This window comes from Herpailurus yagouaroundi, unplaced genomic scaffold (genome assembly GCF_014898765.1).
Source record: "Herpailurus yagouaroundi ecotype Mexico unplaced genomic scaffold, PumYag 205, whole genome shotgun sequence".
In the NCBI taxonomy this organism is placed as follows: domain Eukaryota; kingdom Metazoa; phylum Chordata; class Mammalia; order Carnivora; family Felidae; genus Herpailurus; species Herpailurus yagouaroundi.
In genome coordinates this window covers 10426926-10452931 of record NW_024412436.1, presented here as the reverse complement: position 1 = coordinate 10452931, position 26006 = coordinate 10426926, and the positions used below count along the sequence as shown (strand labels likewise).

Below are 26006 nucleotides of genomic sequence, written 5' to 3'. Positions count from 1 at the left end.
CGAGGAAGCAAACGTGGTTAAAAATTGGTGACTCCAGGTGAAGAGTATACAGACCACTCTTCTTTCCAGTTTTCCTTCTCTGAAGCCATAAAGATTTTCAAAATAAAAAGTTAGGGGAACTAAAGAAAATGATCTGGTTCTCGCCTCCTTACAAGAGAAGACCGGCTTTTTCCATTTTTCTTGCTATCCTCCTCCTTCTCTCCGTTTTCAGAGAAAGAGTAGAAAACACCACAAGGGGATCAGCTAGTCTGCACACAGTGTTTGCTAGGCTTTTGCGGTCACTGGCTGGTTTCCTTTCTTCTAAGACTTACACTGCCTTTTCCATTTGAAAAATTCCATTGTTTATGCTGTTTGCAACCAATAATTTGGTCTGTGTACTGTTGATTTCCTTAACAACAGCACCGACAGGCTTTTGTTCTGGATGCGGACAGCTCCGCTTTAAACGTGACCTTTTTCTCTTTTTATAGAGTAGCTTCTCTTTCAAAATATAGAATATTCTCCACAGAGATATATCCAAAATGGCTTATCTGCGATAACTCAAAAGGTTTTACACTCTTAGGAAACGAAACATTTATTTCCATTTAATGTCTAGTATCGCTTAACTTCAACAATTTATCTTTTAGGTGAGCAGTAAATAGCTTTTTCCAAAAGTGCTTTTATAATAAATTTCCATAATGGGAGTCTAAATGCTTTATTAACGGAAAGGTTTTCATGAAAATAAAAATCATACACAGATGGTGGCTTCTGGCCAGGAGTTAAGACAGGGAGGGCAAGAAGGGGAACGCACTTGCCAGAGTGGGGATCTTGAACTCAGGTCTTTTATTTTCTGCCCTTTCACAACTGAAAGTAATCTCTCCGATGCTTAGAACTCCTTTAAGTTGCCTGGGTAGGTACTCTACTGCTTTAGAGTCGGAAGTGTCCCTGCAGTTGAGACTTTACATTCTACAAAAGAAAAATGTGTACGTTCTGACACATTTTTAGAGTTGGAAGATCTGTAAAATGAGAGAAACATAAAAATGAGAGAGAAATGTCCTATCCAAACATCTGGCGAGTCCCTTGGAGCGCACTCTAAGGAGATCTGATCTCCATAAGGTTTCTAATGAATCGCTGACACACGACAATGGCAAATGAACACTTGGTAGCATTCGCCTCCACTCTCAGATGGAAAGCTGGACCATCAGGTCAAGTGTTTTTGTTCAAGGTTTTGAAGCCTACAAGTTGCCAGGAAAAGGAGGTCTTAACCCAGAGACATTCCTTTGGACAGTATTAAACAGCAGAAGCTTACCCCCTCCTAACATCATTTTTTTTTTTTCTCAAAGGCTGTGTCTCAATATTCTGTGCCGGGCAGGCATTAAAGTTGAGGCTGTTTATTCACTGTTAGCAATAACAATGGGAGACTCGACAGTACTTTGACTCTCATGTTTCTTTGTAGTTTCTATACCTAGAAAGCCCCCAAGTTTAAGAGTTAATTTCTTTGTGAGATTAAAGTAACTATTTACTAGTTGGAAATCTATGACTAGATCTCTTTACTGGCCTTACAGAAATAAAAAGGGTTATATGGAATGCTAGGAACAACCGTATACCAACTGAGACAGAACGAACAAATTCCTGAAAAGACACAAACTACCAAAACTGACTCAAGAAGAAATAAAAAATCTGACTAGATCTATAACAAATGAGAATGGAGAGAGAGAGAGAGAGAGAGAGAGAGAGAGAGAGAGAATAGTAATTTAAACTACCCATGAATAAAAAGACTATACCCAGATGATTTTGGTGAATTCCACCAAATACTTAAGAATCTAGTACCAACTCTTCACAAACTACTCCCGAAGAAAGAAAAGGGAACATTTCCCAATTTATTCTACGCGGCCACAATGAACTTGACACCAAACACAAAGACCTCACGAGAAAACTACAGACCAACATCTCTTATAAACACAGACTCAAAAATCCTCAACCAAATACTAGCAAATTGGCTCCAGCCACATATAAAAAAGGGCTATACACGGTGACCAAGTGAGATCTCTTCCAGGAATGTAAAGTGGGTTTAATATTCAACAAATTAATGTACTAAACCATACCAACAGAATAAAGGGCAAGCCCCACACAATCATCTCATTAGATGCAGATAAGCACTTAACAAAATCCAACACACTTTCAGGATAAAAACACTCAACAAACTAGGAATATAAGGAAACTTCCCCAGTCTGATAAAAGGCATCTATGAAAAGCCACAGCTGGCATCATACTTAATGGTGAAACACTTTAGGCTTTCTTTCCCTTTGAGATCAGGAACAAAACAGCAATGTCTGCTCTTGCCCCTTCCAAGAGACTGTACTGGAAATTCCAGCCAGGGCAATTGCAGAAGAAAAAGAAATAAAAGACACCCAGATTGGAAAAAAAGACGTAAAATTATCTCTATTTGCAGATGATGTACTCTTGCATATAAAAATCTTAAGAAATCCACTAAAAATCTATTAACACTAATAAACAAGTTCAGCAAGATTGTAAGGCACAAGATTAATATACAAACATCAACTGTATTTCTGCATCCTAGCTATGATGAAACTAAGAAAATTCCATTTACAGTTACAGCAAAAAATATTTAGGGATAAATTTAACAAAAAAAAATGTAACTCTATCTGAAAACGATAAAACATTATTAAATACCTAAATAAATGGAAAGACTTTCCATGCTCACAGAATATAAAACTTAATATTGTTAAGATGGCAATCTTCCCCAAGTTGACCTGTGGAATCACTGCAATCTCAATTTTTTGTTGTTGTTGCAGAAATTGGTAAGATAATGCTTGAAGTCTAATATTCAAAACAATCTTGAAAAAGTCTGAAGACTGACACTTCTTGACTTTAAAACTTAGAATTGAGCTATAGTGTGTAACTGCAGACATACAGATCAATGGAGAAGAAGTCAGTTTAGAAATAAACTCTTACATGTATGATTAACTGATGCCTGACAAGGGTGCTGAGACAGTTCAATGACGGAAAGAAAGTTCTTTTAAAAAATGAAGCCAAATAGGGTGCCTGGTGGCCCAGGGGGTTCAGTGTCTGACTTCAGCTCAAGGTCATGATCTCCAAGTTCTGGAGTTTAAGCCCCGCGTCAGGCTCTGTGCTGACAGCTCAGAGCCTGGAGCCTGCTTTGGATTCTGTCTCCTCTCTGCCTCTCCCCTGCTCGTGCTCGCTCATGCTCTCTCTCCCTCAAAAATAAACATAAAAAAATTAAAAAAAAAAAAAAAAAGGAAAGAAGGAAAGAAACTCGAACTGGACATCCACATGCAAATGAATGAAAATGAATGAAGCAGGACCCCCACCTTACACCATATACAAAAATTAACTCAAAATAGATCAAAGACCTACATGTAAGAGCAGCAAAACTATAAAACCTTTAGAATAACAAAAGTGTATCTTCATGATCTTATATTAGACAATGGCTTCATAGTTGTGACACCAAAAGCACGAGCAACAAAAGAAAAAAGGAGAATAAATCAGATTCACAAAAACTAAGACATTGTACGTTCAAAGTTCAAAGGGCACTATAAAGAAGTAAAAGGGCAACCTACAGAATGGGAGAAAATAGTGGCAAATCACGTATTCGGTAAGGCATGTATATCCAGAATATATAAAGAGCTTTTAGAATTCAAGAACAGGACATATAATCCAATTTAAAAAATGGGCAAAGGATCTAAACAGGCATTTCTCTAAAGAAGGTACACAAGTCAAAACCATTAAATACCACTTCACGCCCACTTCGATGACAATAATCAAAAAGACAAACACAAGCTGACAAGGATGTGGGGAAACAAATCCTCATACGCTGCTGATGGGAATTCAAAATGGCATGGCAGTTTTGGGAAAGTTTGGCATTTCCTCAAAATATTACACCTAAAGTTACTCTATGAGCCAACAATTTCACTCCTGGATTTACACCAAGAGAAACTGAAAATACACAGTGACATGAAAACTTGTAGTCAACATTCATAGCAGTATTACTTAACGATAACCAAAAACCAGGAACAATCGAAATGTCCATCAACCAATGAATGAATGACATGTGATATATATATACAATGTAACACCACTTCTCAACAAAAGGGAATGGAGTACTGATGCAGGGGACAATATGAATGGACCGTGAAAACATTATGCCACGTCAGGAAAGACCATATGATTTCATTTACACGAAATGCCCGGAACAGGTAACTTAAGAAAACAAAGTATAGCAGTGGTTACTTTCGGCTGGGAGGTCTGCAGGGAAATGGAAGTGTTTGCTAATGGGATGGGGTTTCTTTTCAGGGTGAAGACAAATTTTTAACATGGAGTGTGATGAGGACTGTAGGATTCTGTGAACACACTAAAATCCACTGAACTGCACACAAAGGGTGACCTGGATGGCATGTGAATTATATCTCAAGAAAACAGTTCAAAAAACGCGAAGAACAGAAATAAAGGATCTATGAACTGCAGATGAACGGCAGAAGAGCCTGTCATTTTGTAGTCGGCAAACTTAAAAACTGTTCTATAAATACCAAGTGTCCCCCAAGGACAAATTTTCCTTTGAATACAATACATACTTAGTTCCTTTGGAAAAAAAAAATAAGGAAATTTGGCATCGTAGGAAAGTTTTCCCACTGTTAGCGAAATGAAAACCAAAAAAATTCATGAAGAAAAAATAAGTTTCCATTTCCCTGTGCTTACTCTAAGAAATGGTCCAATGTAAACTTCAATCTGAGTGAAATAAAATATGCAGAACATGACTGTGGGGCTTTTGACCAAAACAAAAACAATGAAAAATATACAAGCTACTGTAAAACATTTTCTTTAAAAAAAAAGTTTTGTTTTTTTTTTTCAACGTTTATTTATTTTTGGGACAGAGAGAGACAGAGTATGAATGGGGGAGGGGCAGAGAGGGAGGGAGACAGAATCTGAAGCAGGCTCCAGGCTCCGAGCTGTCAGCACAGAGCCTGACATGGGGCTTGAACCCCCAAACCGTGAGATCGTGACCTGAGCTGAAGTTGGATGCTTGACCGATGGAGCCACCCAGGCACCCCTGTAAAACATTTTCTAATGACACAAAAGGTGGTCCAATTAGTTCTTGAACTCTTATCCCCAGTCAAAAGCCTTTAAAGAGGTTACTTCTCAAATTTCAGACAGCTGCCTTCAAAAATCACATAGAAGCCAGGCTATAAACAAATAACACGTCAAGAACAGACAAAAAGCTGGGGCGCCTGGGTGGCTCAGTTGGTTAAGCGTCTGACTTCGGCTCAGGTCATGATCTCACGGTTCGTGGGTTCAAGCCCCGCATCTGTGCTGACAGCTCGGAGCCTGGAGCCTGTTTCCGATTCTGTGTCTCCCTCTCTCTCCGCCCCTCCCTCACTCGTGCTCTGTCTCCCTCTGTCTCAAAAATAAATAAACATTAAAAAGAAAAAAAAAAAAGAACAGACAAAAAGCAACTCTAAATACATATATTCTGGTCAGCGACCAGAATGAACATATGAACAGCCAAAATTCTTAGAATTTACATGATGAAGGAGATTAGATGTTTTTCTTTGGTGTAAAATTTTTTTTTTTCCCTGAATGAAATCAGAAGGAAAGAGGGGAAGGCTTCTGGGGGGGGGGGGGCAATCATAGAGAGAGATGCCCTCCAAATGAGTCTGTTCTCATTGGGCTTCCTGGCTCTATTATTAGAGCACAGGCCTGAGAGGCTCCATCTTTAAAAACCAGGCCAGCTGCCTGTGGAAGACAGGTCAACATGCCTTCAAGGTCAGCAGGCCTCGTCGAGCCCTTCGCCCTCAAAGTCCTGCCAAGGCTTTGCAGACGATATGGATGGTGCCTGTTTTAAGTGGGGGTTTAATAAGATAAGCGTAAACAAAACAAAAAACTATATGACAGCTGAGCCTTTTCCTGAATAACTTCAGTTGCAAAACCTCCCTACCGTGATTTAACCACGATCCTCCCCCAAGGCCAAGATTTTTGAAATTAACAGTAGGGTTTCTCAGTCCTTCTCTGACATGGTTTCCATCCTTTGTGTTTACTTTATCTCCCCATAGAGCTTTAACAGAGCTTCTCAAACCTGCTATGGAAATTCTTGTTTTTGTAGAACACCATAAAACACTGACATTTTCCAAAAGAAACAAAAAATACACAACATGAGCTCCCAGCCAAGAACACACGTCCACGAAAAACAAACAAACAAAACAAGCTGCTGAGTTAGATATGGCTGGATGTACGCAAGACTTCTGTTAATTTCTGCTGGATACGTCTTCCCGGATTCTGTTGTCTAAACAGTAGCAGGTGCCAAGGTTTACAGTCACGTACTTGGGAAAGATGGATAACCCAGAAGTGTTTCACCCAAAAGCTGTTCATCACAGCTGGAAAAGACCACTTTTACTCCTAACAGCTTGGTTCAAGTGTAAGAGTACAACTAGCATTCAGGGGACTAGTTTGAGAACTGTCGCTCCCAGAGCTCTACAGACTGACGCTGGGGCTGGCCGTCACAGAGAGTTTATCACACAAAGGCCACGCTGCGAGAGAGGAGGGACACAGAATGTCAGGGGCACATCCACAAGAGGTGGCTATGTGCCCAATTCACCCAGTGCTGAGGAAGAGAGGCCCTCAGTGGATCATATGAGAAATCAGACGTTTCTGTCGCAAAGGAAAACGGTCAAGCTGCCAGACGCTCCCACGAATTAGTCTTCTCTCAAACCACGAAACCAGCAAGTTACCACAGTGTCTCCCCATCAACCACCTACTTAAGTCATCTGGATGGAGGGTATCGACTGGTCAGCTGGCTTCATCCAGGGCGCTCCTTCCCTTCGGGTCTAACGGGAAAGCCCACAGTGTTCCTTTATTCCGGGCTAGATCCCAAGGACGTGGCTTCTGTTACACTTGACTACAGAGATATCACTTGGATAGAAAGAGGTTGATCCAAGTACGACAACCCACACAGGCTGAAGAATCTGAACGATAGTGGAAAAGACACTGGGCTGTCAGGAGACCAGAGCTCTTTGCTTTGGTTTCTTCTGATGCACGTACATGAGAACTTCTTCGAGGTCCCCTGTTGGTCTCAAAGAGCGTTTGGATTCCAATTCAGATCCTGGGGCCTGAAAGCCTCGGTTCAAACTCTGGCTTCACTGTTCGCTAGGTGCGTAACCTAAAAAAGACGCTATCTTCTCTGTCCTTATTTATAAAATGGGGATTATTAATAGATAGCATACACCACGTGAAGTCCTCAGAGCGCTACCTGACCCGCCCGGGAAACAGGAAGCGTCAGGAGTAGCAAACACGTTTACTGACCATGTGATCCTTCCCTCATGCTTTCGTCGTACCTACCGGGAAATAGCTGTACGCTCATGTAAATAAGCGGCTCAGTGCCAGCTATCTGCTAGATCTCGGAATTTTCAAGAATCTTTGGGAGCCGATGTCAAATTCCCAGGAGCAGTGACTCATTACAGTGAATAGCAAACAACGGCAGAATTAATTTGAGTCTGCTTTAAGAATCCCGCACGCGATCATTTATCCTCTGGAGGAGCACAGGTTTGAGGAACAGGTTTCCATAAGTATGCCAGTGGTGTCACAGGGCGCTCCTACAGTCACGAACAGGAGCGAGGAACTGGAGAGCCACACGTCACTTCAGCACTGGGCCATCGCAGCCTGGGGCTTCCCAAGCATACAGAAGAGGGCCGAGGAAGGAGCACGGATTCCAGCTTTACCTCTTCCGACACCAACCGCCACGGAAGTGTAGAGGGCTTTTCGAAGCTTTTTAAGTATTAATATAATAAAAGGTAAAAGGAAACACTTCACAGGAAACCTATCATCTTAAAATATGTGGGAAGGCAACAAATACATCGATAACTGCAATTACTTTTGAGCTCCATCTTGCCTCAATGCAAAACACTGACCTAAACATTTCCATTTATTACTTTAAAGCACTGTTTACAGAAGTGAATTGACTGTGGTGTATTACAGTCCTATATTAAAATGTTACGTTATTCTTCTGACAGAGAACTTTCATTAAACTTCATTTCAGTCAGTGATTTGACTTATCAATTTAATAAAATTTTATGCTTCCTGTTTGAAAGAAGCAGTGAGGATACATGCTATCTCCCTAGTCTGGAACTTAAAACATTTAATATAAGCACTTAGGTGCTGGGCCTGACTTCCTCAAAAGGTAGTATTAACTGATCTAAGTATAAAGTATGACGGTGTCCCCTAAAAAAAACCCGTGTTCATGTGGGTTAAGGCAAGTGTTTTACTTAACTCCCATAAAAAAGGTGTTTAGGGGAAAAGAGAAGGCTTTTCACTTACTGAGTTAAAAATTAAAAATAAACCGCGAGTAGTGGAGACTGGGGTAATTCCCATAGTGCCATCTCATATAAAGCCGTCTTTGACATTCACACTGTTTGACTACCTCAGGAGGTCTTTTTGGTACCAATGGATTGAATCCTAGATAATCTTACAGCAAATGCTACTTAATAGTAAATCATATTAAAATGCTATCTATAGAGCCTTAGCATCAGGCTAATCGTAAAACAGAGTCAATAAAAACTCACTGAATGAACTGAGACAGACTACTATCTTTTCTAGATGAAACCGTAAGCATCCAGATCTGTTAATTTGCTTTATACCGTAAGAAAGATGGCACACTACATATTCTATTCCATTATCATTATTTCTAAGAATGTCCAATTTTTTCATTACCAGAGAATGTTATCTAAAATAAGCACATTGGGGCGCCTGGGTGGCTCAGTCGGTTAAGCGTCCAACTTTGATTCAAGTCATGATCTCGCGGTCCTGAATTCGAGCCCCGCGTGGGGCTCTGCGCTGAGAGCTCAGAGCCTGGAGCCTGTGTCGGATTCTGTGTCTCCCTCTCTCTGCCCACCCCCGCCGTCGGCTTGTACGGTCTTGCTCAAAATGAATAAACGCTAAAAAATTTAAAACATAAAAATAAGCACATCACTCACTTTCTGGGTCTTAGGGAAAAAAATCCTTACATAACATTAACATTTTCATTACCATGCTATCTATAAATTGTTGATAACCTTAGGTATTAAGCCTCGATCTTTATTTGCTAGTAATTTTTCAGTTAATAGGGTTTCAAGTTTTGTAAATGTTCTGTAAAGCTTTTTTTTGAGACAGTGTAACCAAACTTACACACACACACACACACACACACACACACACACACACACACACAGTCCCAGTGTATGTTTGTTTCAGCAGAACTATTCAGCCTGCACCCTCTTTTATTAAGTCCCAGTTTTGATGATCCATTTTAAGGTTAGTCCAAAGCTGGCCTTCCCAAGGACTGTGCTTTGAGACTTAAAGCTCCACCGCACTGTCCTGAAGTTCACGAGCATGAGTACACATCACTACGCACTCACAGGAAACTTTAAAACCAAGGAAAATGTGCTCCTATGCATTTCACATAACGTCAGTTTCCTCCGCTTTATCAACTAGGCAAACCAATTTTCAAAAACAAATTCCTGTGCTTGTCAAAAAACCTAATTTTTAGGACCCACCACAAGCTAGACCCAGGATGACTGTAAATTGTTTTTTAAAGGAGAATAGATTTTTACAAGTCAAATCAACGGTGAACCAAATGCTCCTTGAATATTTTTAAGACTAAACCTATTGCGTGTAACCTACAGTTTGGCTCGATTTTCATTACCAGAGAATGTTATCTCTGGTATAGATGAGGCAGAGTACTGTCAGTTCTTGGTCCTGACGGCATATCTGTACCAGAAATCTAAGTTCTTGGCAAATCTTTCCTACGAGGCACTTGGTGTAGTTATCCCAATAGCTGATGTCAGATATTTTGGTAAAATCTTGAAACTTCTTTCATGGCCTATCTGTACTTGACCTGCACTCTGGATTGGGCTCTAAACTGAGCGAGGCCTGAGGCTGAGTGTTCTTTAATTCTAGATCCTCCAGAGGTGCCCAGGTAGCTCAGATGGTTAAGCATCCAACTCTTGATTTTGGCTCAGGTCATGATCTCGCGGTTCCTGAGTTCGAGCCCTGCATTGGGCTCCATGCTGATGGTGTGAAGCCTGCTTGGGATTCTCTCTCTCTCCCTCCCTCTCTACCCCTCCCCTGCTCTCTCTCTCAAAATAAATAAACTTAAAAAAAAAATTCCTGGATACTCCATGGTGCTGAGGACACTGTATTATACCTAGTAGACTGCTCAAATACCGGATGAATCGAAATGCAGCAAGGAGTTTGTAATGCTTTATCTTTTCGACTGTGACCTATGGAAAAGAGTATCTCCATTCTTTTACTCATGCAGGTGATATTTACTGAACACCTACTATGTGCCAAGCACTAGCAACACGGTAGCAAATATGATGAAGTCCTGGTTTTCATAGAGCTTGCATTCTTGAGAAGCGTCTTTGAAACTGTAGGTTGCACCCCATTACAGGATCCCGAAATCATTTCGGTGGGTTGGCACCGGCATTATTTCCAATGAGTGAAATATGATGGAATAGGACTTATCAGAGGACAAGACACTGAATAAGGTGTTTCCTGAACGTTTGGTATCAGTTTACACATGTGCATAACGGTGTGATGTAAGTGTATTTCTTAGCTGGTCTAGGATACAATCAAGAGCTACTGTTCTAGGGGCGCCTGGGTGGCTCAATCAGTTGGGCATCCAACTTCGGCTAGGGTCATGATCTCGCGGTCCGTGAGTTCGAGCCCTGCGTTGGGCTCTGTGCTGACAGCTCAGAGCCTGGAGCCTGCTTCGGATTCTGTGTCTTCCTTTCTCCAACCCTCCCCCGTTCATGCTCTGTCTCTCTCTGTCTCAAAAATAAATAAACATTAAAAAAATTTTTTTAAAAGAAGAGCTACTGTTCTAGAAGGATCTCCTAAATTGCACCTCAGTTTAAATCTCATTTAAAAATGTTTACTTGCAGCAAAGCCATAAATGAAGCAAGTTAAACAACCCAGATTCAATACAATGTAGGCACACCTATGTGTCAGGGGCTGCCAGGCGCTGGGGTTACACGGACGATTAACTCAGTCCTTGTCCATAAGGAACTCATTAAGAATGTAAGCAATCAATCACAAACCTGTGTTAGAACAGAAATATGTGCATATGTAGTAAACCGAAAACTCATTTTTGAATGCTACCCTAAAATGTACTTTCACTCACTCTCTTTCGTAGTAACGGTCCATGTAAAACACGTAAATCTCTTTAGGAGTAATTTGCCCATGGTCACGTGATGAACGGCCAAACCATAAACAGCCCAGGCTTCATAGCCTCTACCTACTGCTGCTCCTATCACACAGCCTGGCTTCCAGCAGACAGCCTCATGGGCCCCTCCTTTTCTTTACATGATCTGGAAGCGCCCGGAACAACTTCGGAGTAAGATGGAGATCATGACTATTCATCATTTTTCCTTAAGTGTGAAGTTATGGTGACCCCTCCCTCACCACTGCAAGTAAAAAGAGTCACTGCTTAGCCTTTGCCTTAAATGCCATATAATGTGCCCACCTGGTCACTAATTCAGTAACGTAGAGACCTCCTGTTCTGGAAACGAACCTTCGTATCTGAAACTCCTCTCTAGGACATCAGGAGGAGAAATCTAGAAGATACGTTCGTTTTGGACCTGAGAATTGCAAGAGTCCTTCAAGCAGACAACTTCCCGTACTACTGGGCAGTAAACTAGGGCACACACGTAGATTATGCCGAGAAGGGCTGGGAAGAACCAGTGTGCTTACCTGGTGGCTGCTTTAACTGACTGCTGGACAATGAGCTAGAAATGAGAACTCCGCTATGGCGTACAAACCAGTCTCGGCCAAGCTGTTTGTTTTCACAACTTCCACAAATGTTTCAAGACTGAGAAATCAGCTCCATTAAGTTCACGTGGCTCAAAGGCTCTCAACGCACAAGGGAAGAGAAAAGGCTTACATAATTAGCCCCAGAGTTACACATACACCGTGATGGGAGATTTTAGAGCTAATGTCAAACACGCAACAACCTGCTTTCCTGTCCTCGGTAGCGGAACACTCCTTAAGATAAAGCGAGGAAATTCCAAAGATCAAGTTACGAGGTGTTGCAACTGCAGACGGAATACAACCGGGAGCTCGCTCAGCTTCTTCTAATCCTGCAAATAACACCACTAACACACAGCTGGTGCTTTCTTGTGATTATCATGTGCCAGCTCCCTGTCCATGCATTGGACATAAATCGACCCTTACAATAACCCTATGAATTGCGATTCCCATCTTAGCAAGGAACAGAGGCACAGAGAAGTTAAGAAACCTTCCCAGGTCACACAGGTAAAAAGCAGGAGGTGGGATGCAAATCCACACGGTCTGAGGGATTCCAGACTACACCTCAAAGACAAAGAACAGATTCCAAACGGCAGACGGCAGGCCTGATCAAGGAAGAGGTCAAGGACAGCTTCCGGCTGCCCCTGCCTTAGCCATGACTCTGTGTCACATTGATAGTCCTGTTTGGAACCGGCACAGATGTTTGGGGCTCTCGCTGGCCACCTGACCAGGGTGGGGAGGTCCGTCCGTCCATCCTTTCCATCGTCCTGCAGGCAGCCGCAATGAACAAGAGGACACAGTGGAGAGAGGAACAATTTCAGGATGACGGCTCCTAGGAGAACTTCAGGTGAGCCTAACAAACCTTTTAAAAGCAATGACAATGCACCAAGTTCTGGGAATAAAGAGTAAGACCTTGTCTCTGCCCTCAAGCTCACTGCAGAGTGAGGAACTTGACCGTGTGTGAATTACCGTTTGATGCCCAGATAAAACAGCAACAGAAATGAATGAACAGGCCTGAAATAGCCCAGCTCTTGCTTTCTTCCTTGTTAGTCTTTTAAAGTAACACATTTCTAAAGAAGTTGATTAAAAAGACACAAACCTCTGGCTTGAGAGCGTGGTGCCATATGGTGCGTGGTCAACGGACAGAATGTCAGAATAAGTCCACTAACTCCTCAGTTCAGAAGGACAAGGACCGGAAACTATCATAGCACGTTCCATAGCGACTACGAGGACAGCAGGTGAGAGCGTGGACGGTTCTGAGTGAGAGGTCCTTGCACCGAAGTGAGGGGCTGGGATCCAGTACAGAGTGGGAGGTCTGACCTCCAGTAAGGACACGGGTGATTCCCGTTCCACGCGCAGGAGGACTGTACCAAGGCAGTGGTGGTGGTGGTGGGGGGGGGGAGATCATATTCTCTTCAGCTGCTCCTTTCTCTTTGAATTTTTTCTTAATGTTTATTTTTGAGAGAGAGGGAGAGAGAGAGCACGAAGTGGAGGAGGGGCAGAGAGAGAGGGGGTGACAGAATCCAAAGCAGGCTCCAGACTCCCAGCCATCAGCACAGAGCCTGATGCAGGACTCGAACTCATGAACTGTGAGATCCTGACCTGAGCTGAAGTCGGACACTTAACTGACTGAGTCACCCAGGAGCCCCTACTTTCTTGTTTAAAGTGAAGCAAGCAGTGAAGTCACCAGCGGAGAGTGACGACCGGGGAGGGGCACCGGAGCTGTCTTGGAGTGGGAAAGTCAGTTGACCGAAGAAATACGGAAGCACTGCCAGACAGCATTTAGGGTCCCCTTGGGGTTTGTGGTCACGATTTCAAAGTGAGATCAGTCAGGATGGCTGTGGGGTTTTCTCGAGCTGTGCTCAGCTGCTGAGATGGGGAGTTCAACTTCACTAGGGTTGCCAGACAAGTATGCCAGAGGGAACGGCAGTAACGGTGATGCCAGAATCAAACTCGGATGAAGGTGCAGGAAGGGAGGGGTCGCTGCAAGGTACTGGCTCACATGATGCGGGGGCGGGGGGCAAGTGTAAAATGTGCAGGGCAAGCTGGGGGGGGGGTGCTGGAGACATAGGAGGAGGTAATGTTGTAGCTCCTCTGGAGGCTGAATTCCTTCCTCCTTAGGGGTCCCCAGTATTTGCTCTTAAGGCCTTCAACGGATTGGATGAGGCCCACCCCCATTATCCTTTACTCAAAGTCTACTGACTTAAATGTAAATTGCATCCAAAAAATACCCTCACAGCAACACCTAGACTAATGTTTGACTAAAACCCAGGTACTAGCTTGGCCCAGTGAAGTTGACACATACAATTAGCCATCACAGGAATATTCAGAGGTCAGGGATTTGTTTTGTTTTGTTTTGTTTTTTGCCACTGCCCCTTCAGGAGTTCCAGAAAGCACAGAGTGGAAGTTAGGTGGGGTCAGGGGTGTGGAAATCAAGACAAGTAGAGAAACAGCACTTTCCAGGGATGGGAGGAGGGAGAGAACTGTAATGTGGTGGTTAGGGGCACAGATTGTAGTGTCAGAGCTCGGGATGCAGGACTGTGCTCTACCACTTACGGCCACAATTCTGAGCAGGCCCTTCAACTATGCCTCAGCTTCATCATCTTAAAAAGGGATGATGATATGAGGCAACGGCTGGCCTGTAATAATCACTCAAAAAGGTCAGTTCTTGGGGCACGCGGGGGGCTCAGTCGGTTAAGTGTCTGACTTCGGATCAGGTCATGATCTCATGGTTCGTCGGTTCCAGCCCTGCGTTGGGCTCTGTGCTGACAGCTCGGAGCCTGGAGCCTGCTTCGGATTCTGTGTCTCCCTCCCTCTCTGCCCCTCCCCTGCTCACACTCTGTCTCTCTCTCAAAAATGAGTGTTAAAATACAAAAGTTCTTATATTATGGGGAGACTCAATATTCTAAATCTGTCAATTCTCCCCCCAAATTATTCATAAACTTACTGTCATTGCACTGAAAATTTCAGTGAGTTTTTTTGATGAATTGATTCTAAGTTTTATTTGAAAAACGAATGTGTGAGAAACATAAAATGGCAAGAGAGAGCAAGAGAAACCTCCATCACCAGTATCAAAACACTGGAATACGCAACTAAACATCTGATGAGAGTGTGGGAAGAGGCAACTAAATACAGGACAAGCCCAGAGAGTCAAGAAATAGGACTTCTACATCCATGACAATCTGTTAGAGGATAAATGTGGCATGCACCTCCAATTAACATGGGGAACGATCGATCATCCAATCAACAGTGTTGGGGTAACTGGTTTTCCCCTGGAGAGTAAACACGGGGATTACTTCTATAATGTCAGACCCGGAAAAGCCTTTCTAGGGATGATATAAACCTGAATGGTCATAAAATGATGACAGTTTTGACCACGTGTAATTTAAAATTTCTGTAAGGAAAGGACATAAACATACTTAACAAACGTAATAGGGGATTTAATTTATTTACGACCATCTCATAATTTTTGTATTTGGGCCTATTTGTCTTCCTTTTCCATTTTTCTGTTTTCTCTCCTCCACTGTACGAACTGTGTTTTCTCTGCTGTTTCCCCTCTAGATCCAACTTTATCCCAACACTACTTACACTTACATGACAAAAAGCATTTACACATACAATTTTCCAATACGGACCAAAACCAACCGTATCTGCTGACTTCCCTCCCTCCCTCTCTTCCAGATTTGGTCAACACAACCTGGGACTTAATCGTAACATCATGTTCATTCCCTTTGAAGAGTGATTCAGGACCCTGGCATCGTCCATAACCATATATATCATAGCAACTAGCTTTGCTAACTCCAGCTAGCGTTGGAGACCATGGCTTTTCCTCTACAGTCACCACCCCATTCTTAAGTTCTTGAGACCTCCAGTAGCCCCCCCAGAGGTGCCAGATACTCTCCACGTCCTTTTGCGCGAGTGACCACTAGAGACGTCAGGGCATTCAGACGGAAACGCTCTCCCTTTCACGACTCCGCAGGATAACGCTCCGTTGTATTTGGGGTTTGGTGTCAGGACAGAGAAGTCTTGATTTTGTTCCCTTGAGGTACCTTTTTTTGCCTGTGCGTGTCTGTAGGACGTTTTACTTCATCCTTAACATTTAAAAGTTAAACCGGGCTTTGCTTGGACGTTCCTAACTTTTAACAAACACTGCCTGGCACCTGATCCTTTTGGAGGCTGGCGAGGCTTCTACTTGAGAGGTTTTCTAAATCTTGCTACTTTCTCTTTAGTTTTCAATCTCCTGTTGCAGTTTTCAGTCAGGCAATGGCACTTTTCACCTCTGCGGAATCTCTCTTGATCCCAGATTGTTCCTTCTCTGGTACTGTCTGCTCAATTTTCAATGACCCTCATGAACCTATCTGAGAACATAAATCAGAAATTCCCCCTAAAAGCTTCTATTTCTTGCTGTACATTTACTTTGAAGGCATGTGGCCTGGTTTATCCTCTGTGCTTGCGTACTCTGCCTGGAATGTTCTTTCCCTAGGTATCCACACGGTGTACCCCTTCACCTTTCAGGAATGCCTTCTTCTTGGCGAGGCCCTTCTTGACCACTCGATTTGAAACCGTAGTAGAAACCGCACTGCCCCATCCCGGCCTACGCTCTCCTTCCCCTCCCCCTGCTTTATTTTCCTGTTGAGTCCTACTGCCACTTAATATACCAAATGTCTTTTAGTCACGTCCGGGATTTTCGCCCTGTGCGTCTCAGCCACAGATGTTTTTGCCACAAACATTTCTGCTGCACCACCAGTTGGCTGTAAGACCATTTTCCCATAAAAGCTAAAATAACTGGTGGATGGCCTGGCTTCATCTCCCCATGGATGACTCGACTGCCCTTGGCTGGGTTAACGTATCGAAGTTGGCCGTCGGTTTATTTCTCCATTAACAAAACTCCTATTTTGATGTTGTATAAATCTTAGCTCGCTCTCACGATCTATTCAGTGATGCATGGATGTAGTGTTCTTGAAAGACTGGATGGTAACGACTATATGGATCGACTTGACAAAAACACCGTGAGGGAGCCCGCCTACGGGCCGTGTGAAACAGGAGGGTCAGGCCAGACCCCGTGCTGTACTGGGGATAGGGGAGCGTGGCAGCGATGGTGATGGCAGGGCTCCATCACGAACGCATCCGGGCGCCGGCACATCGTCCACACTTCCCAGAGAATCCCAGACTATCACCAACATGTGACAACACGCCAGGAGAAAAAAGCAGTGCAGGCGGCTTGCACAATGCAAAGCTCGGTTACGAATCCTCATCTTCGTGTTTGGAAACGGATACCTCTCTTAACGAAGGAAGGAAGTGAAAGAAGGAAAACAGTGATGCTGAGATGAATCAATAGACAAAAAAAAAAAAAAAGAAAAAAAAGGTATAATACTACAAATGAAAGACTTCGAAGACGAATGCCTGGGTACAATCCACAAAATCAAATCGGTTATTTGCGCAATACTGTCAAAAGTCTACACACGTTTTTTTTTTTTTTTTCCTTTTTTCCAACGTTTATTTATTTTTGGGACAGAGAGAGACAGAGCATGAACGGGGGAGGGGCAGAGAGAGAGGGAGACACAGAATCGGAAACAGGCTCCAGGCTCTGAGCCATCAGCCCAGAGCCCGACGCGGGGCTCGAACTCACGGACCGCGAGATCGTGACCTGGCTGAAGTCGGACGCTTAACCGACTGCGCCACCCAGGCGCCCCTACACACGTTTTAAATGTATTCAAATATTTTGTATTTCGCAATAGGATCTTTTAATTTGGTTATTCATTTTTCATGTTTCACTATGTCCTTTCAAATGAAATGTCATTTTTTTGTGATTTTTTTTTTTACAGCAAATTGCCCTACAGTCAATTACTTACATGGTGAAAACGTATGCAGCATGGATGTTTATGACAAAATGACCTAGAATCTTATTTTACTTACTTATGAAGTATATTCTGTTAATAGATGGCTCAGATATATGGGCTTGGAATTAACCTATCAACTACATGCACGTATGAAATATTTGCATTTTCTCGATAAAAATTTCAAAAAGCAAAAAAAAAAAAAAAATCCCATTTTCACCATTGAGAAAAAAAGAATATGTTAATAGGAAAGATGCCAATTCTTCCCAAGTTACTTTAAACTGCACTAAAACCAGTGCAGTTCCAATGAAAACAACAACTTACAGACTGGGTGAGCCTCTGAAAGAACTGAAAGCTGGGACCCGAACAGGTTATTTGTACGCTCGTGTTCAAGCAGCATCATGCACAGTCACCAAAAGGTGGGAGCGACCCCGATGTCCATGGACACATGAATGGATACACACACGGCGCGACGCTATTCGGCCTTAAAAAGGAAGGAAACTCGGACATGTGGTGCAACATGGGTACAACTTTAGGACGCTATGTAAAGTGAAATAAGTTCGTTATAGAGACAAGTCCTGTTGATTCCACATCTAGGAGGTATCTAGTCAAATTCGCAGGACAGAGTAGAACTGTGGTAACTAGGGGCGAGGGGAGGGGTAAGGGGAATTTAATTTTTGCAAGTTTTGCAAGATGAAAAAGTCCTGGACATCGGCTGCACAACAGTGTGAATATACGCTCCTGAATTATACAGCCATAAACAGTTAAGGCAGTGCATTTTACGTGTATTTTAAGACAGTTTAAAAAAAAAAAAAAACCAAAGAGACAAAAAAAAATGTACGGAATTTTTCAGAAAGCCTAGAAGAGGAAATGAGTAATAGCCAAGAAAATTTGGGAAAAATAATGAAAGGAAACTGGTCCAGCCTAAGATATGCTGTGAAATTATAGTAATTCAAATAATGTAGTAATGAGACTCCTCAATTCCATATGGGCAAGAATTTAGTAGTATCACAACCTAGTGAGCCAAGACTTTTATTCCAAATAATGTGGGGTCAATTTGTTTTTATGTTATTGTTTTGGGGGAAGGGCAATCACAGTCATAGACCCAAATCCATTTCAGATTAATTGAAAATTAAAATTATTTTCATGTAGCTCATTTCCCTTTATTATTTTTCTGCCTTTGTTATAGTTTAAGATTATTTATTCTGGCAGACTTCCCTGTATATTCTATCAACCGACTGGATGACACTTGAACAATAATACTTTGGAATTTAAATAATCTTCTAGAAAATCAGTCAACAAAAGGAAATTAAAGTATACATTTAAAAAAAATTCTATCCAATGGAAGAATTCACCTAAAATAGGTTTTCGTTGGTATTCGGTCGTATTTGTTCTAATTTGTTAAATTAAATTCTAATTTGTTAGCTTTATCCATCATCACGAATGTGATCTTGTTGCTGCTACACAATATCCCGCTGCGGTCTGAAGGGCCTGTGTTCACCAACATGCCCGGACCTTTCACATCGGAGTATGAGCCACTCATAAAAGGTTTCCATGTTTTTTCTTTTTAAGTTTTTTTTAATTTAAGTAATCTCTACACCCCACATGGGGCTCGAACTCACAACCCCAAGATCAACAGTCACATGCTCCTCTGAGTGAGCCAGACAGGCGCCTCTCCATGCTTTACTTCTTGAATACTTCAAATTTTCCATTTTAAGTTACGGAGATAATATTTATTCCATGACAAGTCAAGGGCCTGCTAAAAGGCAGCACTGAATATTTTGGGGTTTACCAAATACCTTTCGTAGATGGTGTGATAGGGAAAGGACTCTATAAGGTGTCTACACCCTAGTTTCCAGAACTTGTGAATCTGTTCTGTGAATCATGGCAAAGGGTCTTGGCAGATGTAACTTAAGTTAGAGACACCTTAACACAGGGACATTACCCTGGCATATCCTTGTGGGTCTCCTTTAATTAAACGAGCGGAGAGCTCTCTGGATGGAGGTGGGCTAGACGCAGGGGAAGGGAGGTCAGACTCTCACATGGCACAGCTCCAGGCCCTCCAGCTGGTCTGAAGACCCAGGATGCAAATGGGGAATGCGAGAGGCTCCAAGCAGCCCAGAGTGGCTCCAACTGGCAGCCAGCACGGAACTGCACGGAACAGCATGGAACGAGACCTCAGCCCTACAGCCACAAGCCACCGAATCCTGGTACCATCTGGATGAGCCTGGTGGCGAATCTGTCCCCACCTAGGCCCACCGACACCCTGACTTTAGCCTTGTGAGACCAGCCCCGCCCACCCGGACGTCTGGCCCACGAGCCATTTCAAACCGCTACATTTTTGGCAATTCGTTTTTCTAGCAACAGAACACAAATCCGTACAGAGATTAAATTCTTTTCTCATACAGACTGAACAAAAAAAGTAACGATACCGCCACAGATAACGTAGGAGGTCAGATTTATGACTGACCGTCCTTTTTTTCTGGTTAGACTCACGGACCCACTGTTTCTATGTCAAGCGGTGAAGCGGCCCTGGGCCCAGAAGCAGACGTGGTGCAAGGGAATTAAGACTAGTTCCCATTAACTGGTTCATCCATGCTGAAATTCTGACAATGTTCTCAGAACGATGATCTCCCCAGGAGCAACTACTTGTTCTTGGTCTGCGGGTCACGGCTGCAACAGGACCGTCAGAGCCTTGCGGGATCCTCACTCGGCAGCATGTAAAGGAAGACAAAGGTGAGGGGGGCCTCTCAAGGAGTGGCTGCGGCTCCAACTTCACTGAGTCAACAGTCTAGCCCCGCAGTGTTTAACAAACAAACAAACAAAACAAAACAACTATGTCAAAGAAGAACATTTGATAGTTTTCCTTCCCCACTTGCCGTGTTCCTCCCCCCTTCACTCGATCACCCCTTTACGACAACCAAAGCTAAAATCCGGCAATGTCCTAAATAGGGGGACAAATACAGAAAGGTTTTTTGGCACAAAGGGAAGGGAAACTGGAAGACTGCTTGATGCCACCTAAGTACTGGCACCACTCCTAATAAAGCTGCCTGAAGACCCATTCATTTGGCAAACACTTACAGAACACCTTCTCACAACAGGCCCAGTTCTAGATACTGCCATCGAGGAACCTGGTCTAATGGGACGCACAGAATTATGACACACACAGTGGAAGCTACGTACAAAGTACAAGTAGGGCGCAGAAGGTGGCGCCAGTCTGCCGCACAAAGGCAAGGCTACAGGCAGGAGGCGGCTGGCGGCCGATGCCAGAACAGGACATTCCAGGTAAGACAAGCGCAGACACTGAGGCGTCAGCTCTTGCAGCAGAGCCTGCTTGCAGAACTAAACACGTCAGTACTGAGCACGAAGTGTCTGTGCTGGGGCGGGACAGAGTGTGGGACTGGTGCGAGGTGGGCCTATTAGTCAGGGAGGGGTCACATCATAAAGGGCATTAGACCCAACCCTGCAAGTGAATTTTAGGCACAGGAATGGCACAATCATCTATGTTTCAGAAAGATGACTTTGGTGACAGAAGGGAAGGTGGATTAAAACGAAGTAATGCCAGAGACCGAAGCCAGAAGACTGTTCTACGAACAGAGATAACAAGGACCTGAACTTGAGAAGCAACAGCAGAAATGATGATAAGGTAACCGACTTAAAGAACAATGGGACTAGGGTTTGCAGCTCACTGCCATTCAGGCCGGGAAAGTCAGGTAGCTTCCTCCCAGTCACGGTGGAGCCAACTCGGGACCATTTCTCGGCAAAGGAGAGCAGCCTTGGCAAAGCCTCGCCTGCCTATTAGAAGGAGAGAGGTGCACACAGAAGGCCCTGCTTACCCCCGTCTTCCTTCACGTCCCACTGAAGATACTACGTTTGCCGCTACGATGGCCATTTCACAGCTATGACGGGACAAACCAGAACAAGAGCCAACGTGATGGCGACAGACAGCAGAGCAGAAGCATGGAGAGTCTGGGTCCCCGATGTCCCAGCAGAGCTGCTGAACCAACCCCGGGACTGTTTATATCTGGACTCAAAACAAGTACCCTTCCAGTATTAGCTACTGACCGTTAAGCTCTCAATTACTTTTAGACAGAATCAACCCAAACTAAAGGAGACAGGGCCTGGTGACTGGACTATGAAGGGTTTGTAACACAGAAGAATTAATAGTTTTACATCCAGGGTTCTGGCTTGGGAAACTAAACAGAAGGTCATCAGGACAAAATTACAACACAATAGTGGTGGGGGGGGGGTATTAAATGGAGTAAAGGGGAAAATCTGAGCTATGGAGAGAAGGTAAAGGAAAAAGTTTGTTCTGGACATGTTGATATAAAGATATTACGGGGGCACCTGGGTGGCTCAGTTGGTTAAGCATCCGACTCTTGATTTCAGCTCAAGTTGTGATCTCACAGTTCATGAGTTCAAGCCCCGTGTCAGGCTCTCCACTGTCAGCACAGAGCCCGCTTTGGATCCTCTCTCTCGCTCTCTACCCTTCCCCCACTCTCTCTCTCCCCAAAATAAATAAAACATTAAAAATAAGTCTGAGTTAGATCTAAAGATGTGTGGGAACTCAGGTCCTCTCCCATGTGCGTGCCCTCACGTTCTCTTCGAGGTAGGATGGAGGTGGGATCGTCTAAAGTACGGCACCAAACTTCCTTGCTTGAAGAGTCTTAGAATGCATTTTTTTTTTTCCTATTAAGGCTCTGGAGATGTACAGATGCTATTTGAAAACAGGAAGAAAACTGTTTATAGAATGAATCTACAAATATTATCAAGCTACTGCATATTTTTTTTTTCTAACAATTCATCAGTAGTCAAGATAACCTGAAAAAGCACAAAATCTGGATCCGTGGCAAATGAACACCTTGTGACGCCAGCAGAGACTGTCCCAGCAGCTGAAACTAGTCTGAATCACCTGCTCTACTATGGATGCTAGCAAACTGGGAATATGCGAATCACCTCATTCAGAGACTCAGAAAATCACCCAGGACAGGTTTTATTGGTGGTAGATTATCCCCAAGTACAAAGAGGAACATAATCACTGAGAAAGCAGCAAGCAATAATTTAGCAGCACTTTGTAGGATTAAGTAACCTCTTAAGGATTATACTATCCCTCTGTGGGAAGAAGTTAATGCGGGTGACCCTGATACAATTTCTTCTTACATGTGGCAGTTAGGGACAAACAGAAATGATCAGCGATTCCCAATCTAGGGAATAGGAACCAAACAGTCAGGGCTGGAGCTGGTGACAGCCTCACAGACAAGGAGACACAGGGATACAGGCAAGAGGTCCCTATAAACAGTGATTAGAAGTGCAAACCAAAGGTTGATTTTGATGTTTGTGAAGTCTGGACGAGACAGAATGCTGCTAGACGGGGCCTGTACAGACAACAGCAGTCCCCATCAAAGGCATCTATGACGCACAGGCAGTACTATCAAAGATAAAAGGATTTGCCCCTGACATCAAGCAAAAAGGTTTCCAAAACCAATACAACTTGGGAAAAGGGAGTATAAAGGAAACAAACTTGTTCCTCAACACACTGGTCTTCATTCAAAAACATACCTCTGATCACGCTGTTCCCTACCGCGAAGATGGCCCCCCTGGTTCAGAGCCTTACCCCCCACCCCTAGCCCTTCCTTCCAGCCCCAAACTAATAAAGTCCTAATAAAACTTTCCAATGTGTCTCTCTCATGCATCCTACACTCCAGTTCTCCTGGGCCAGCTGATTATTTCCCAGGCCGACGTGCACTCTCCTCTGGCCACAACGATTCCTGCTGACTGCTCTCCGCCTTTACAGGTCCCTGCACCTTCCAGCAATTCCTGAGCCCACAACCACACGTGGTCTGCTTTACATCCTGTTCTGCCCTTACCAAAATCACAAAATCACACTATTCTGTTTTGAATTATTACTACTGTTGTACCTCTCCCATGGTATTCTAAATTCCTCAGAGAGGGAAAGATCATTCATTCATTTCTGTGACTTCTACAAGGTCATAAAATATCGTAGGTTGCTGAATGACTGACATCAAACAGCCATAGCTTGAAAGCCCTCAAAAGAACACGACAAGGGCAAGATCGTCAGAAGTCTAATAGTTCAACTATTTACCATTCTGATAAACATTCATATGCTGCTTCTCCTCCTATTGCGAGGAAAAAGCAATACGTTAAGAAACAAACACGGGAATTAATTCAGCAGAGGAGATCACGAATCAGACTGTGGTCCAGAAATTCTAGATCCTATTTTTGGTTATCTGGGCAGGTTTAATTTACCCTTTTCTCTACCTGCCTCCTCCGTAACTACCCACTTTATAAAAGTGACGTGAGGAATAAGATCTTTGCTAACAATATTTTTAACATCTTTCAGAACACTCCTCCCTTTAAAATGTATCGGTTTAAATATCACCTCTAGCTTTTCCCACACTCACCGCAATTAGCAACGATTTTTGTGATTCATAGAGCACCTGAGGCGCAAGGAAGCCCACCATAGGCCAAATAATGTATTTTCAGTTTTATGAGAGCAGCAAAACTTCTCCCTGCCTCGACTTTCAGATTTCTCTTAGTCTATGACGCTCTGGTCATTGTTGCATAACCCTAACTTACAAAGGGGCTTAATGATCCATAAGAAGAGGCATGTTGTGTTCTCAAAAGCAGAATATATGCCGTGAGATGTTTTGTAAGTCTTCAAGAATAGACAAGATACCAAATGCAGATGACCGCGGTGGGGGGAGGGGGGCAGGCGATGAAACAGTAAAAGGGCAATGAAAAGTCTTGAACAGTAAAGGTATCCCACTGACCACAACAAGTTGAAATCCAGAGAACCACTCCTAACCAGTGACACACGCCAAAGACCTTATTAACTAGTGCCTTGCGTTTCTAGGCCCTCCAGTTCTATGCTTCTCTAATTCTTTCCTACCACGTTTCACGCACGTCCATCCATCTCCTTCCACCCCCAAACCCCTTCACCAAATCAACGGAGACGTCACCTCAAGGTCCCAGGCGGTCTCTACCCCATCCTGACATAACTCCCAGAATAGGGCGCCGGAATTCCTTTCTACCCAGGACGCTGCACCGTGAATGTAGAAATTTACACAGAGCAAAGGAACACAAAGTTTAGATCTGCGAGGGCGAACCGTGACTCCTGACCTCTCGTATTCCAGCTCCTTCTGCATCTTTCAGCCCACAGAAATAACGAGGAGGGCTTTTTCACCTGCCAAAACACTCACAAGAAATTTTACACACGCAGGCGGAGGGAACCCTTCGCAAAACGAAAACTAGCCAACCGAAAGCAACAAACCCAGGCGTGCATCTAACTGCCCGATCCTTCTCTGCCGGGTACTTCAGGCGCAATTCGGTGGCAAACCAGTCCTCGGACCCGATCCCGGGTGCCTGCGGCACCCCGAAGTTAGATGACCTCATAAACTCCCCTTCCCTCTCCTGCGGTCACGTCGGATACCTGTTGCATCACCTGCAGAGTGGTCTTCAGAATCTAGCAAAGGAGCACCACCTTGATCTCTATCTACGTAACTCAGCTGGGCTATTTTTCTCGGTAAACTAGAGCCTCATTCATCCGAATGAGGCTGCCTCGGAGGCAAGGGGCTGTCGGCCCCTGTGCGCCTTTGGAGAGAGTCTAGCCTAAGCACCGACAGCCGTGAGCTTGGGAGTTTCTGGAGACTCGGGCACCGGGAGCCGTGCGGCTGGGAGAAGCGGCAGAGCGGGGCGGACAGGCGCTCTGGGACGGGGCGGCCCCGGAGTCCCCGGGGACAGGAGTGGAGGTCGGACCCGCGACCCCAGCTTCGCCGAAAGGACACCGCTCGCCCGCCCAGCTGTCGGGCCCGGCGCCCGGAGCCCCGGCCGGAGCCCTCGGGCGGACCGGGCAGCGCTTCCCCGCGCGCCGACGTGCGCGGGGATTAAAACCTAATCCTGCTCCCCTCCCCCACCCCCGAGAACTAAGCCGGAGGCGGGGACGCGCGGCAGGAAGCGCAGGGGCCGGGGGCCGGGGGCCGGGGTCCGAGCCCCGCGGCCGGAGGACGCCGGCCTGGGCCGCACTCACCATGTCGTACACGTTGAGCACCACTAACTGGTTAGCCCCCATCCTCCTCCCCGCGGCCGCCGCCTCGTCCTCCAGCCGCTCCGTCTCCGCGGGGCCGAGGCCGCTCCCACCCCCGCGGGCACTTCGGGGGGCCAGAGCCGGGCACTAAGCGCACAGCCCGGCCCGCGGCAGCCGGCGCGGGAGCATCGGGGAGCCGGGCCGCTCCCGGGCGCCGCCGACAGGACCCTCAGCGCCGACGGTGCCGGACCTCTGGCGGGCCCGCTCCGGCTCAGGCGCCTCCCCTCGGCGGCGGACACGTGGGGAAAGGCGGGGCCTGAGCGGGGGGCAGACGCCAG

The 26006-nt window shown here is 44.6% G+C and overlaps 1 protein-coding gene across 4 annotated transcripts in view; it reads right to left on the bottom strand.

Moving 5' to 3' along the window:
* The window catches only part of DESI2 (desumoylating isopeptidase 2), a 47186-nt gene extending 21229 nt beyond the window's left edge, over positions 1-25957 (bottom strand). The window contains exon 1 of one of the 4 annotated variants that reach the window (XM_040451865.1): positions 25672-25957. In XM_040451865.1, coding sequence (XP_040307799.1) covers positions 25672-25713 — 42 coding nt within the window. In that variant the 5' untranslated portion in view covers positions 25714-25957. Of the gene's footprint in view, positions 1-24915; positions 25033-25074; positions 25099-25671 lie in introns of those variants that run through there. The other 3 variants (XM_040451861.1, XM_040451863.1, XM_040451862.1) reach the window with 3 other exon arrangements.
* Positions 25958-26006: the final 49 nt, after the last annotated feature.